The 12846-nt window shown below is 37.6% G+C and overlaps 1 protein-coding gene and 1 pseudogene across 1 annotated transcript; one reads left to right on the top strand and one right to left on the bottom strand.

The window, feature by feature from the left end:
* Positions 1–5518: 5518 nt before the first annotated feature.
* On the top strand, positions 5519–6591 carry LOC121991035 (annotated as a pseudogene).
* Positions 6592–9441: 2850 nt separating this feature from the next.
* LOC121992538 (transcription termination factor MTERF15, mitochondrial-like) lies at positions 9442–11737 on the bottom strand. The gene is made up of 2 exons (XM_042546996.1): positions 10526–11737; positions 9442–9592 (listed from the first exon to the last, which is right to left on the bottom strand). The coding sequence occupies exon 1, from the start codon at positions 11712–11714 to the stop codon at positions 10527–10529; it is 1188 nt and encodes a 395-aa protein (XP_042402930.1). The 5' UTR covers positions 11715–11737; the 3' UTR covers positions 9442–9592; position 10526.
* Between the last annotated feature and the right edge of the window lie 1109 nt (positions 11738–12846).

Genomic DNA, 12846 nt, shown 5'->3' with positions numbered 1-12846 from the left:
TGGATCGCAAGTAATTTTTGTAATTTTCAGGAATGAAACCTAAATTCTCTCTCCCACCTACTTGTCTCACCATAAGATCATGAGATGCTTTTGGGGGATTCCCACATCACTTGTCATCTCAATCTGTATCGCCGCAGAAGAAGATATATTTCTATGGCATCTGTAGAGGTGAGTTTTGTTTGGACTTGAAAGATAATGATTATTCTCTTTAACGAATTGCTCCACAGTCAAGTTGTCATTTTTTCGACAACTAATCTTCATTTTAGCATCATGATCATGAACCAATTTTGTCGCGAATTGGGTATCAAACAATGAAGTACCAAACCCCTCCTACGCTAATGAAGCATAGAAATGACTCGGGTCATCCGCCAACAAAAGCAACGATAGGATGGTAAACTTAGGGTCGTATATTATTTCTATTGTTGGGGTTTTCAATATGAAAATGGGGGTTTTGGATTTTGATTCTAAATTTAACAAATGAAGAGCAAAGCAAGTAGGGAATTAATCTAATGTTGGAATGAAATCTAACTAGGTGCCAATAATTAATCCACAACGTATTGTCACTCTACGCTATGGGTTAATCATCAACACAATTAAATTAAGAAATGAAATGACAAAACATTAAATGAAACTTAATCTAATAAATGAAAGACAATGCAAGTAATGAAATCTAATCTAACTTAACCTAATTGAATTCAAATAAAAGGCATAAACATAAGAGACACAAAGCATGAAACTAACAAAACATTGCAACTATCTAAACTCAAGAAAATGCAAGATTAAAACCTAACTAATGGAAGAAACATTTTAACAAACACTTGATGAACATGAATTAAACTAAGCAAAATGTGTGCAATTTAAGCATGGAGAATTAATAACTACAATTCATCACAAATTAACAATCAACATGAACATAAAAGAAGCTAAGAATCCCAACCACAATCCACACATCCGCTTCCGATTACCAACGACTATCTTTGTTGTCACACGAAGATCCGGCTTCGGAACCCCCAAACCCGGTGGACAACAGTGAAGAACTCTGCTGGTTGCTGCACCTTCGACACAATGAAGATGATACGAATCCTCCAACGAAGAACCCCTCCGCTGGAAGTTGGCTGGAAATGAATGTGGATTGCTGTGAACTGGAACGAACCGCCGCCTGCTGCTCCTTGCTCTGTCGCCTGAACCCCAAGCAGTGGAGCTGCCAGGAAGAAGCTGGACGGTGGAGATCACACCGGAGAACCCCTCCGGCGAGGTGGATTGGGTCGGAGCTCGCTGCCACCACCGAACCTTGAAGCCAAGCTTTTGCAACCCGATGTGGCCGACCTCTAGAGTTTGAGGGAAGAAGATAAACGCCGGAGAACCCCTCCGGCGAGGTGAGCTTGACCGAAGGAGTCATTCTCGTCGCTTGTAGCCGCCTGGAAGAGTGTCTTGCTGTGATGTCGCCACTGGAATCAAGAAGAAGAGAAGTAGAAAGTGGTTGGCCGACCGGCGACAAGGAATGTAAGAAGAGGCCGCCGGCCGGAGAGAAGAAGAAGGGAGTGAAGAGAGTGGGGAGAGGAGAGCGCCGCAGTGCCCTAGCCGCGTGAGAAGAGGAAAGTCGCGAGAGAGAGGAAGAGATGCGTTCTGTGCCGTGCGGGTGAGGAGAAAAGGGTGTTTTCTTAATGGGTTAATGGATTTCGGGTTTGGGTAAGGAAAGGGATCCGATCCGAATCTAATAAGAAAAAGGAAATCGGGTTATGAAATTGGGCTTCAGTTTGGGTTTTAAAAGTGGGTTTGAGGACTGAGCTTCTCTCTTTGATCCAAATTGGAGATGAATTGGACTTGGATGAGGATGATCTCTATGGACGATCTAGATCGCTTTAAATCAGGATGAAGGACTGGATCACTCGATCTGACTGAAGGGGCAAATTTCACTGGATCTTGATCAACGGTTCATATTAATTCAGCTTGATCTTCCTCATTTGACCTCCAAATCAAGCCAAATTCGATCCAGTTCGACCCTAATCCATAGCTCTTTGAATTTCCTACAAAATCACATAAAAATGTGAAATTAAATTCTATTAATTGCAAGAAATTTACAATTAAGTCCAAAATGAATCCCTATTCGTAAATCATGATATAAACACAATATTAAGTATGCGATAAGGTATAAAATGCTAAGTATAAAAGCCAAAATAATACACAAAAATACTCATTATCATCTCACAACCAAACCTTGTTTCAGGATGACTTGATTTCACATAAACATCTCGTTTGTCTTTTCCCCTTTTACCTTGCACACTACTATAAAAATTCTGTCAACTAATTTACCCTATTTATCATTGTGGCTTTTGCTCCTCCTTTTGCCAAATCCAACTTGTTTAGCATATTTCAAATAAAATTCATAAGCTTCCTTTTCTGTCTTAAATTCCATACCCATTTTTGGTATCAATTCTTTTGTGATAGATGGGTTAGAACTCATCAATAACATGGTAGAGTCCATACCCTCATCAATAACATCAAACTCATCATCCTGATAGTCTTTGTTTGCATCAAAAGTCAACCTACGACAACTCGTAGATTCAACCAACGATAACTCCATGATAATTACAATTAGGCCTGAAAAAAAAACAACAAAGAAATATATATTCATAATATTAGGTGCAAAAAGAACTTATGCTTTATCAAGAAAATGAATTGGAGCAACCACTGAAGCAAGGATTTCTCAAAGTAAGACCATATAATAGACTCAAATTTCTCTCATTAACTATAGATGTCTGAGTCAAAGAAAACATACTTTATATCATTGAGAAGTTCATTAACTATAGATCTCAAAGTAAGCTCTAAAAGTCTAGCCCAAAATAATCTCATACCTGCTGGTTGTTGAAGAAAGAAATTAGGGCACAATCACAACCTAGACAAGTATTTTAACTACCTATTGTAATAAATTAAATCCTATTTCCATTGAAATGTTGGGTCAACATTCCATGCATATGCATTCAAGTAAAATATAATTTCACTTGAAAGAAAGGTATAAACTATAAAATCTGAACAGAAGGGAAAGAGGAACGTAGATTTTGAATCAGCACCAAATGTCTTGTTTGAAACACGGTGGAGCTGCGACAACGGTGGAGAACCACGATGGAGATACGAACTTGTTGGAGTCGACGAAGGGAGGGAAAACCGGAGCTGCTGGAGTCGATGAAGGGAGGGGACGGAGCTGCGGTGATTCAGTCGTCAGCGGACCACGTCGAAGATGGCGGAGTGGACGAAGATGATGGAGGATCACGTTGGAGATGGCGGAGATGGTTGCTGGGAGCCACCGACGCTGATGCGTAGATGGTTGCTGGGAATCGCCGACGCCGCAAGGTTTTTTAGGGCACAGACAGTAAAAGCACGGGGTGACTTTTGGGGAGAAGGTAAAGTAGAGTCGCATTTTTGACACTGTTTAAGTTTTTGGCATTTAGTAAATGGGACACTGGGACAGAGGATCCACCCTCAAGTTTTGGGCCATCCAAGCCACATTCCCGAAGCAACTCAAGGTTGTGCTCGATCTTCTTCTCTACGCTGTACGAAAGAAACCCTAGGTTTCTCTTGAACAACTTCACCAGCACATCCTTGGACTTGAGAAGGCTTTGCCAAAATTCGATCTTAGAGGGTGTTTGGTTTAGGGGAATAGTAGTGGGGAATGAGATTGGGAATTATTGATTACCATTGTTAATGTTTGGATTATAGGAATAGGAATACAAATAAGGGAATGAATCCTTGAAATTGGGTAATAACTCATTCCCATGTACCTCCCCTTCAATGAGTCATTACACTATTTTCATCAATCAAAATAATACTCTTGACCTAAAACTAAAATTTTCTCCCTTAATATTAAATATCAAAATATATTTATTTATTTTTTCTTTCATATCACTTCTCTCTCCTTGTTCTCTTTCATCATATTTTCTCTCTCATTATTTTACTACACACTTTCTCTCTCCTTAATCTCTCCTATCACACTCTCTTTCATCTTTTTTTCTCATTACACTTTCTCTCTCATCATATTTTCTCTCTCCTCAATTTTTTTCATCGCATTCTCTTCCTTTTTTTTTCTCATCATACTTTCTCTCTCCTCAATCTCTCCCATTACACTCTCGTTTTTCTTTTTTTCTCATCACACTTTCTTTCTTCTCAATCTCTCTTATCACACTCCCTCCTCAACACACTTTCTCTCTCATCATACTTTTTTCCTCATCATACTTTCTCTCTCCTCAATTTCTCCCATCACACTCACTGTTCTCTTTTTTTTCTCATCACACTTTCTCTCTCATCACGCTTTCTCTCTCACCATACTTTCTCTCTCTCCTCAATCTCTCTCATCACACTCTCTCTCCTTATTTTTCTCATTACATTTTCTCTCTTCATCCTCTCCCATCATACTTTCTCTCACATCATATTTTCTCTCTCATCATGCTCTCTCTTATCACACTCTCTTTTCTCATTTTCTCTCATCACACTTTCTCTCTCTCTTCATTCTTTCTCATCACACTTTCTCTCTCATCATATTTTTCTCTCACATTCATCTTTCTCGCACACTTTCTCTCTCATCATATTTTTCTCTCACATTCATCTTTCTCGCACATCTAATTTTGTCTCTTATTTTCCTTTAAGGGTAAAAAAAGAAATTTTGATTTATTCTGATAGAAAATATGCAACTAACCAAACATTGCTTTTAAGAATGATATTCATGCTCATACTCATTCCCATTCCACAATACAATGATTCTCATTCTGATTCCGATTCCGATTCCTATTCCTAGGAAAGAACCAAACGCCCCCTTAGATACAGTGTGTTCGTGTTTCATTTTGACGGTGAAGGGATTCGACTGGACGATGTGGACGATGTCGGATGGGGAGAGACCTAAATCTTCGAAAGCTCGGAACTTTGGGAAGTGTCTTCTCTACGTCCAAAAGAAGGCATTTGGGGGAGTAACGTATGAGCCTTTTTACTGATGCGTCATTGAAGCCGTAACTTTTGAGGGAAGCAAGGATGGAGTCAGGCTGCTGCCGGGATTGGATGCCCTTGAGAAGCTTCGAGGCCTCGGTGGCCTTCTCCTGGTCGAAGTCACATGACTCGACGAGGTATTGGGCCATGAACATGTGCTTCCCAGTGGTGGATGCGACGCCAACGGCGGTGGCGGAGGCCGAGTAAGGTAAGACGGCAAAGAGGAAGGCAGCATCATAAGAACGAGGAGAACGAGTGGAAGACACAGTTTGGTAGAAGGCAGAGAAATTAAATAGCCTATTCATCATTTCTCCTTTGAAGATTGCGATCTGCTCTTCTCCCTATGGATTTTTGATAAGTTTTAGAAGAAGATTTCTTGAGTATGCTCTCTTGTTTCTAAGCTATAGTTACACTTTACACATGCTCAAAGTTCGTTATCTTCATATATAGAGTTAGAATTGCTATGAATGAGGGGAAAAGGATTTCTTAGAGGTTAGCAAGAAGCTAATACCCCAAATTTTGTAGAACTTGGGATGATCCATTCATGAGAACCAGGTCGAAAGCTTGCCGTGAGAAAATGCGCCGCGGCAAGCTAAATGACAGCTGCATATTGTCATCTTCGTGTACTAAAATATTGAAATGCTAGTCTTAGCTGAGAATATGGTGGTGCTTCTTTTCCCTGAAACATGATTACATTACCTTTCCATCATAACTGTGATTCCCTTGTCTGGGTTGCTTCTGTTCTATGTAGGTTCTCTCAACTTTCTTCAGTACTTGACACTACCTCCTTAGTCGGACAAGGCTAGTATTCTAACTGATGCAGCTAGTGTGTTGACACAGTTAAAAACTGAAGCACAAGAACTTGAGGAATCAAATGAAAGCCTTAAAGAAACAATCAAGGGTCTCAAGGTCTGATTCTATCATTAGCTTTCTCTATTAATCAGTAACTATCTATTCTGTAAGATCTGAATCAACTATTGCACATAATTTGATATATTTTTTTTGTTTTGAGGATTGAATAGACTTGAATTAGTTGAATGGTTGGATTGCAGTAGTACTATTTTGGAGGAATGGACTGACAGAAAAAGCAAGGGTCTTTGTTATCAGTTGATCAAGTAAAACCAGATCACAATCTGACTTAGGAAACTTAAAAATCATGGGATTTATATGGATATTGAAATCAAGATAGGCTATTCAGTTTTAATTGTTAATTAAAGTTGGAACATCTGTGGGGACAGAAAAATAAGTGCTTTGTTTAGTTTATTGCTATGCCATCATCATCATCTCTGAAGAAGCTTTCTTTTTAATCATCTGCTTATGTTTTAGCATACATTTTGACAGTTTTGCATGAATTTATTGGATTTGTGATTCCCTTTTGTGATGCAGATGGAGAAGAATGAGCTCCGCAAGGAGAAGATGAAACTAAAGGCTGATAAGTAGAAATTGGAGCACCGAATCAAGGCCATAAGCTTGCCCCCAACTCACTTCATGCCGCATCCGCTTACGTATCATCTAGCTGCTGCTCCTGCTGCAAGTGCGAATGTTCATGTGCCATCCAACAAGGCTGCCCACTTTACTGCATATCTTGGTATATTACCCTTGAATACAAAGAACTGATTTTGTTTTTATTATCTTTATATGATTTCTCATCCTTTTTTTCTTTATGCTTACTATGTCGCTTAAAAAATAGTATTTTGAATCTTTATGCTTAATATGTGAATGCATTTTTTTTAGATTACTATGTTCTTTCACTTTTTCTTTATTCCATATCTTTAAAACTGAAGTTCACATTTGTGCATCATTTAATGGTAGTTTGGATCAGCATGTATCTTGTCATAATGTTCAGACTACTATGCATGCATACTTGGTTTGATGGAAAAAAAACTTCAACCTTACAAAATTATTCTCCTAGAGAACCTACAAGTGTCTTGTACATTAAAAACTTGGCCAAAGATGTGGTTGTTGATGATTTCTACTTCATATTCGGTAAGTTCTCTAAAAATCAAAATGAGTTAAATATTGAGAGGGTCACCTCATATTTCTCTTCGCTTTTGACATTTGAAAACTGTAACTCTATAAGAAAGGCAATTCATCTTGGAGGCGAAGAATGAGTTTGCGATGAAGATATCCAATTTTGCAAATATTATTCTCTTGGTATTGAAGGTAGTCTAGTTGTTGAGGCATCTCCCAATCACCAGAACTTGAATAAATTCTGTGGTCATGTAAAAAAACTCTTGTACTGATCCCTAAATTCATGACAGATATACGCTACAATAAGAACTAAGTCCATGGCAATTGTTATATCTACACTTGACTCATTGCTGAATTTCATGGCAGGTGGCATTCTTTAGCTCACCCATTCGTCAATGAAGAATGTTAACATCTATAAGTATCCCATTGGCAAGTTGAGAGTGTAGCCTATAGGAATCATTGTATTTGCTATTATCATGGCTACTTTAGGTATGCCTCATCTCTATCTTATATATTTTGATTAATAATTATGAACTTTAAACTACTTTATATTAGAGTCACTTTGCTATTCTTTTACATGCATAGTTTGTTCCTAAGTTCACTTGCTTTACATGTATGTAGGTTTGTGAAATGCAACCTAAGTATCTTGGATTTAGATTGCAGGATCATATCAACCCCTTTCAAACTCATTGCATCCAAGGTCTCATGTGCTTATATCGCATTCAAATCCATAATTGGAGCTTTTTACCCTAGCCATATTCCAATGTGTTTGGCTTTCTTTTCTAGTTGTTTAATAACTTTGTTTGGTGGTAAGTTATTGCTCACTTTGAGCACATGGAGACATACTATACATATTAGTTTGACAAATCGTTTCATGTGAAGTTTATGTTGTTCTATTCGCAAAAGTAAATTTGCATTTCAAAAATTAAATATTTAATTGTAAATAAAGTTTGCCTAACATGAGGAAAGTTATTCTTCCATTTGTCTAACTGCAAGAGGATTCATAAGAAAGATAGCATAATAAACATCATTATGCTACATAATCTAAACCTAAGAGACAAATGGAAATAACTTGGATTCTGATTGTATATTGTTGCTCATTAGAAAGAGCAATTTGGAGCAATTTGGAGCTCTTGTGTAGTAGTTACCTTAGGTCATCTCTAATTGTTAAAGCTCTAAATGAATTTTTTTTATTATTTCAATATGTCATGTCAATATTATAAAACTTCATTGAAACGTCTCCAACAGTTAAAACTCTAATTGAATTTTTTTATGATATAATTTATAGCATATAATTGCATGGCTCCATGCATATGCATCAATTTCAATACAAAAGAATAACTTTGAATTTTCACTACTGTTCTTGAACTATAAACCTCAAACTTCATATTTATAATAGTTCAAATTTTTTTATCAGCTTTTTTAATTTTAAAAACCTCTCCTAAACTTTAGGAGATGTGTTCATCTCCTTACATTCACATTTATTGCTCCAAATCTAATCATTAATTGTCTATGAAACTTCTAGCACAAGTTCCAACACTTCCATCCTTGACCTGCTTTCTCCTATTTTGCCTCATTTTGCAATTTAACCTTTGCAAACATTATCATTTTCTTTTCAATATATGGGAACTTAATCGTTTCCTAGATATATAAACAATTAAGAAAAAAAATCGATGTATAATATCTAATTTATGCCAAGAAATTATTATATAAAATAACATAATAATATAATATATTTTAAAAATAATTATAAATGAGTTAACATTAGTAAACTATTTTAAAAAGCATAAGAATATCCACATCACTTCCAAAAAAAAAACTTTACATCAACTAACTTATCTATTCTCTAAATTTATATTTCATAAATAATACTTCTTTAAATTTAAGAAATAAAATTCATTTTCTAAATATTAAAAATATTATTTAATTTGAAAAACATAAAAAAAATAAAAGAATAAATTAGATAATAAAAAATAGATATTACATAGGTAGAGAAAAAAAAATAAAAAATAAAGATAGTATAAATTATAGGAAAGTTAATATATTGTGTAGTGAAAAATACATATCCAAATTTAATAAAATAATTTTTGTGCCTTAAATTTTAAATTTTGGATAGGAATATGACCTGAATGCTCTAAGATAAAACATCATTAAAATTTCTAAAAGTAATTTAACTCAAGTTTATCCATATTGCCTATTCACATACTTTGAGTCCTAGACCATATACTGACTTCTTAATGCTATCATTATTGATTGTATTTGGATCAATGTCCAATACTGTCAGTCCTTAATTTTAACAGATCAAATTCGAATCCTATTTTTTCAAAAAAGAATAAAAACACTCGAGCTAACGAATTATCCTACATTTTTTATGCTAGTTGGAAATTGACTTGCTTCACTTCTGAGTACAAGCAAAACTGAGAATGAAGATCAACAAGTTGAGCCACCTCCACACATTGAATGCACTACCAATGTGGCATTCACTTTTCAACTATTTTTAATGTTTCAAAGTACAAAGTTTTACTAACAAATGACCTGGCAATATGATCTATAACTAACAGAGATCATGAAAAGAGTGTAACAGAGAACTAGAAGTTCACCTTGCTTGTGATCTGTACAGAAGCAGGTAGATTTGCCTTGTGTCACTCTTGGAAAATTATGCAACCCAAATCACAACTTTGTTGATAGTTACTCAAACAACGAAAGGAGTTCTAGAAGGAAAGGACAAAAGCAGCTCTTAACTATTATCCATAGGTTGTCTAAGTATTATCCATAGGTTGTCTTAACTATTATCCATAGGTTGCATCTATTTACCATTTTAATTCTTTACATAACTTGTCAGAGATTCGTCTGCTCATTTCCAATTATTTGGAGGCATATCTTGCATTATTCGTACTTATTGTAGGGACCAAGCCTTCTGGTTCCGGACCAACAAAAAGCTTGTCTAACCTCACTTGTACTTTCTTAAACTAGTCCATTCCTATTTGGTTCTCAGCCATCCAAAAGTTTGCATAGTTCCCCATGGGTTCAAAGTGGCCTTTCATGTCACAGACTCACAAGTAGTGTAGTGTTATGGAAAATTGGAGCTATTCAGCGTCAAACATGTAATACCATTTCAATCGACAAAATCCAAGAAGTGATAATCATTGCATGTGTGGCAGCAGTTTCTCTCCCTTTTATAAAAATATGTTAGGAGACTTGATTGGCCAACCATGCAACATTCCATGGGACTTATAGATGAGTAACTACTACTCAAACAAGGAGATGTTACTGAATGTTCATAAAGGAAGAATGTCTCTTGTAGTAGAGTTTGCATGAATACAAGAATAACAATTGTCTAGCATAGCAAGCAACAAACCTGTGAGCTTTTAGTTCAATTGACACGCAAAATCAAGATCATGATCCTGTGAATTGTTCTCATCTTCATTCTTATTGACATGTAAAGACAAGCTATGATTCTGTGAATCTTCGCATATTCATGCTTGTTGGCATAAATATTAGCTTTAGAGTTTGACAAAGGAGAAGCCATACAGTGAAAATGGTAAAATGAGCGATAACTTGCAGGGGAAAAATGATTTACCTCATTGAAGTCCAGAATCAGAAGTATTTGTGTGTTTCAAGCTTGCGTAGAGTTCACTCAGATCTGGATATCTATCCTTATAGAAGATAATGTACTTCTCTACAAATTTAGTCTCAGAAGCCATCATATATGTCGTCACTTTGTAATCACTTTCACAGTGCCCCCTAGACTTCAAGGTTGCCAAGATCCGATGTCTTGGAATTAACCTTCTCTCCAAGCTCAATAGCAATAGTATCGGATGTATAGCAATGAAAGAAGAAGCATATCCAACCTCATTTATCAAGAACTCCATTTTTCTCTGCAATGTCGTCAAAGACCCTTGTGTGAAGGTAGGACACTTTTGGAATGCCACAACAAAATTGTCCTCTGACCATCCGAAGCTCTGGAACAATTCCATTTGCATCTTGAACTTCTCTGGACTGACCATGAAGAGTGAACGCAGAGCAATATGGAACATCCCTGATGTCCGCGGCACTCCCAATTCCTCTGCACGACTGATTAAGGACTTCAAGGAATCACCATTCTGTGCCACGATCTGTGGGGAGTTCCGCAACATAGTGTTAAGCTTTGGGCCATCCAAGCCACATTCCCGAAGCAACTCAAGGTTGGGCTGGATCGTCTTCTCGATGCTGTACCCAAGAATCCCTTGGCTTCTCTTGAACAACTTCACTAGAGCATCCTTGGACCGGACAAGGCCTTGCCAAAATTCGATCTTAGGCACAGTGCGTTCGTGTTTGATTTTGGCGGTGCGGGGATTCGACCGGACGAGGTGGACGATATCGGATGGGGAGAGACCCAGATCTTCGAAAGCTCGGAACTTTGGCGCAAGTGTCTTCTCTACGTCCAAAAGAAGACATTTGGGGGAATAACGTAGGAGCTTTTTCACTGATGCGTCATCGAAGCCGTAACTTTTGAGGAAAGCAAGGACGGAGTCGGGCTGCTGCCGGGATTGGATGCCCTTGAGAAGCTTCGAGGCCTCGGTGGCCTTCTCCTGGTCGAAGCCACATGAGTCGACGAGGTATTGGACCATGAACATGTGCTTCCCAGTGGCGGATGCGGCGCCGGCGGCGGTGGCGGAGTCCGAGTAAGGTAAGACGGCAAAGAAGAGGGCAGCATAGTGGGGGTGAGGAGAACGAGCGAAATACACGGTTTTGCAGAAGGAGGAGAAGTAATGTAGCCTCTTCATCATCTCGCCTTCGGAGAATTCGATTTGCTCCCCCAAAACCCTAGCATGTTTATATTGCTCCGGGATTTTTTTTTTTTTCAAATTTTGTCATTTGTCCTCAGCATTTGATAATTTACATTTTACCTATAGGAGATCCTCTAGATTGCTTTTGCAGTCTAGAGAATGTTCCCTTTGCATATATTGATGGGGATGCATGATCCCCACTAATTTAATGGGGATCATGCATCCCCATCAATATATGCAAAGGGAGCATTCTCTAGACCGCAAAAGTGATCGAGAAGATCCAGCTTGCATTTTACCGACAAGTTAAATTCGTTGGAAAGAAAGTTAGTGAAAATAACATTTCACTTCTCAAATTTCACATATATTTTCAAAAATACATATATATGGGTGGGTATCGGTCGGTTTGATTCGGTTTTACTCTACTACGATTTAGTTTTTTCGATTTCGGTTTTAAAAATCTATAATCCAAAACCAAACCATTTTATTACGGTTCGGTCCAATTTTTGGTGTAATACGGTTTAATTTGTATGGTCGGTTATATACGGTTTATATAATGAATTAAATTGATTTTGTGGGACTATGGATATTAGTGTAGAGATAAAGAAAAAATATTAATTTATTATGAATATTAGTGTAGAGATAAAGAAAAAATATTAATTTATTAAAATAATTATCTGATTGATTATCAATCCAATTGATAACCAGCAATCACAAGCTGTTGGTGTTGGAAGCATCCGACGATCGAACCGGTGTTTTGATTATGTCAAAGGTTCAAGTTAAGTTGATTTGTTATCTAATGTGTGTGAATGAGGAGTCCTAACTGCGGTTAGGCAAGTGGAAAACCCTAGGGGTGGTAACCCGAAGTCCTAGGGGGTGGTAACCCGAAGTCCTAGGGGGTGGTAACCCGAAGTCCTAGGGGGTGGTAACCCGAAGTCCTAGGGGGTGGTAACCCCTAGGTGGTTGAAAATCCTAAGGGGTGGTAACCTTAGGTCCTAAGGGATGGTAACCCTAGGTGAAGGAAAACCCTAAGGGGCGACAACCTTAGGTCTTAGGGAGTGGTAACCCTAGGTGGTGGAAATCCTAAGGGGAGATAACCTTAGGTCTTAGGGGGAGGTAACCCTAAGTGGCGGAA

Source organism: Zingiber officinale, chromosome 6B (genome assembly GCF_018446385.1).
Source record: "Zingiber officinale cultivar Zhangliang chromosome 6B, Zo_v1.1, whole genome shotgun sequence".
In the NCBI taxonomy this organism is placed as follows: domain Eukaryota; kingdom Viridiplantae; phylum Streptophyta; class Magnoliopsida; order Zingiberales; family Zingiberaceae; genus Zingiber; species Zingiber officinale.
Note: the sequence above shows the minus strand (reverse complement) of the source record. Positions and strands in the feature narration are given on the sequence as shown.

Bases quoted from the DNA above. Each gene is read 5' to 3' on its own strand.
- LOC121992538 (XM_042546996.1), bottom strand. From the start codon at position 11,714: ATGATGAAGAGGCTACATTACTTCTCCTCCTTCTGCAAAACCGTGTAT.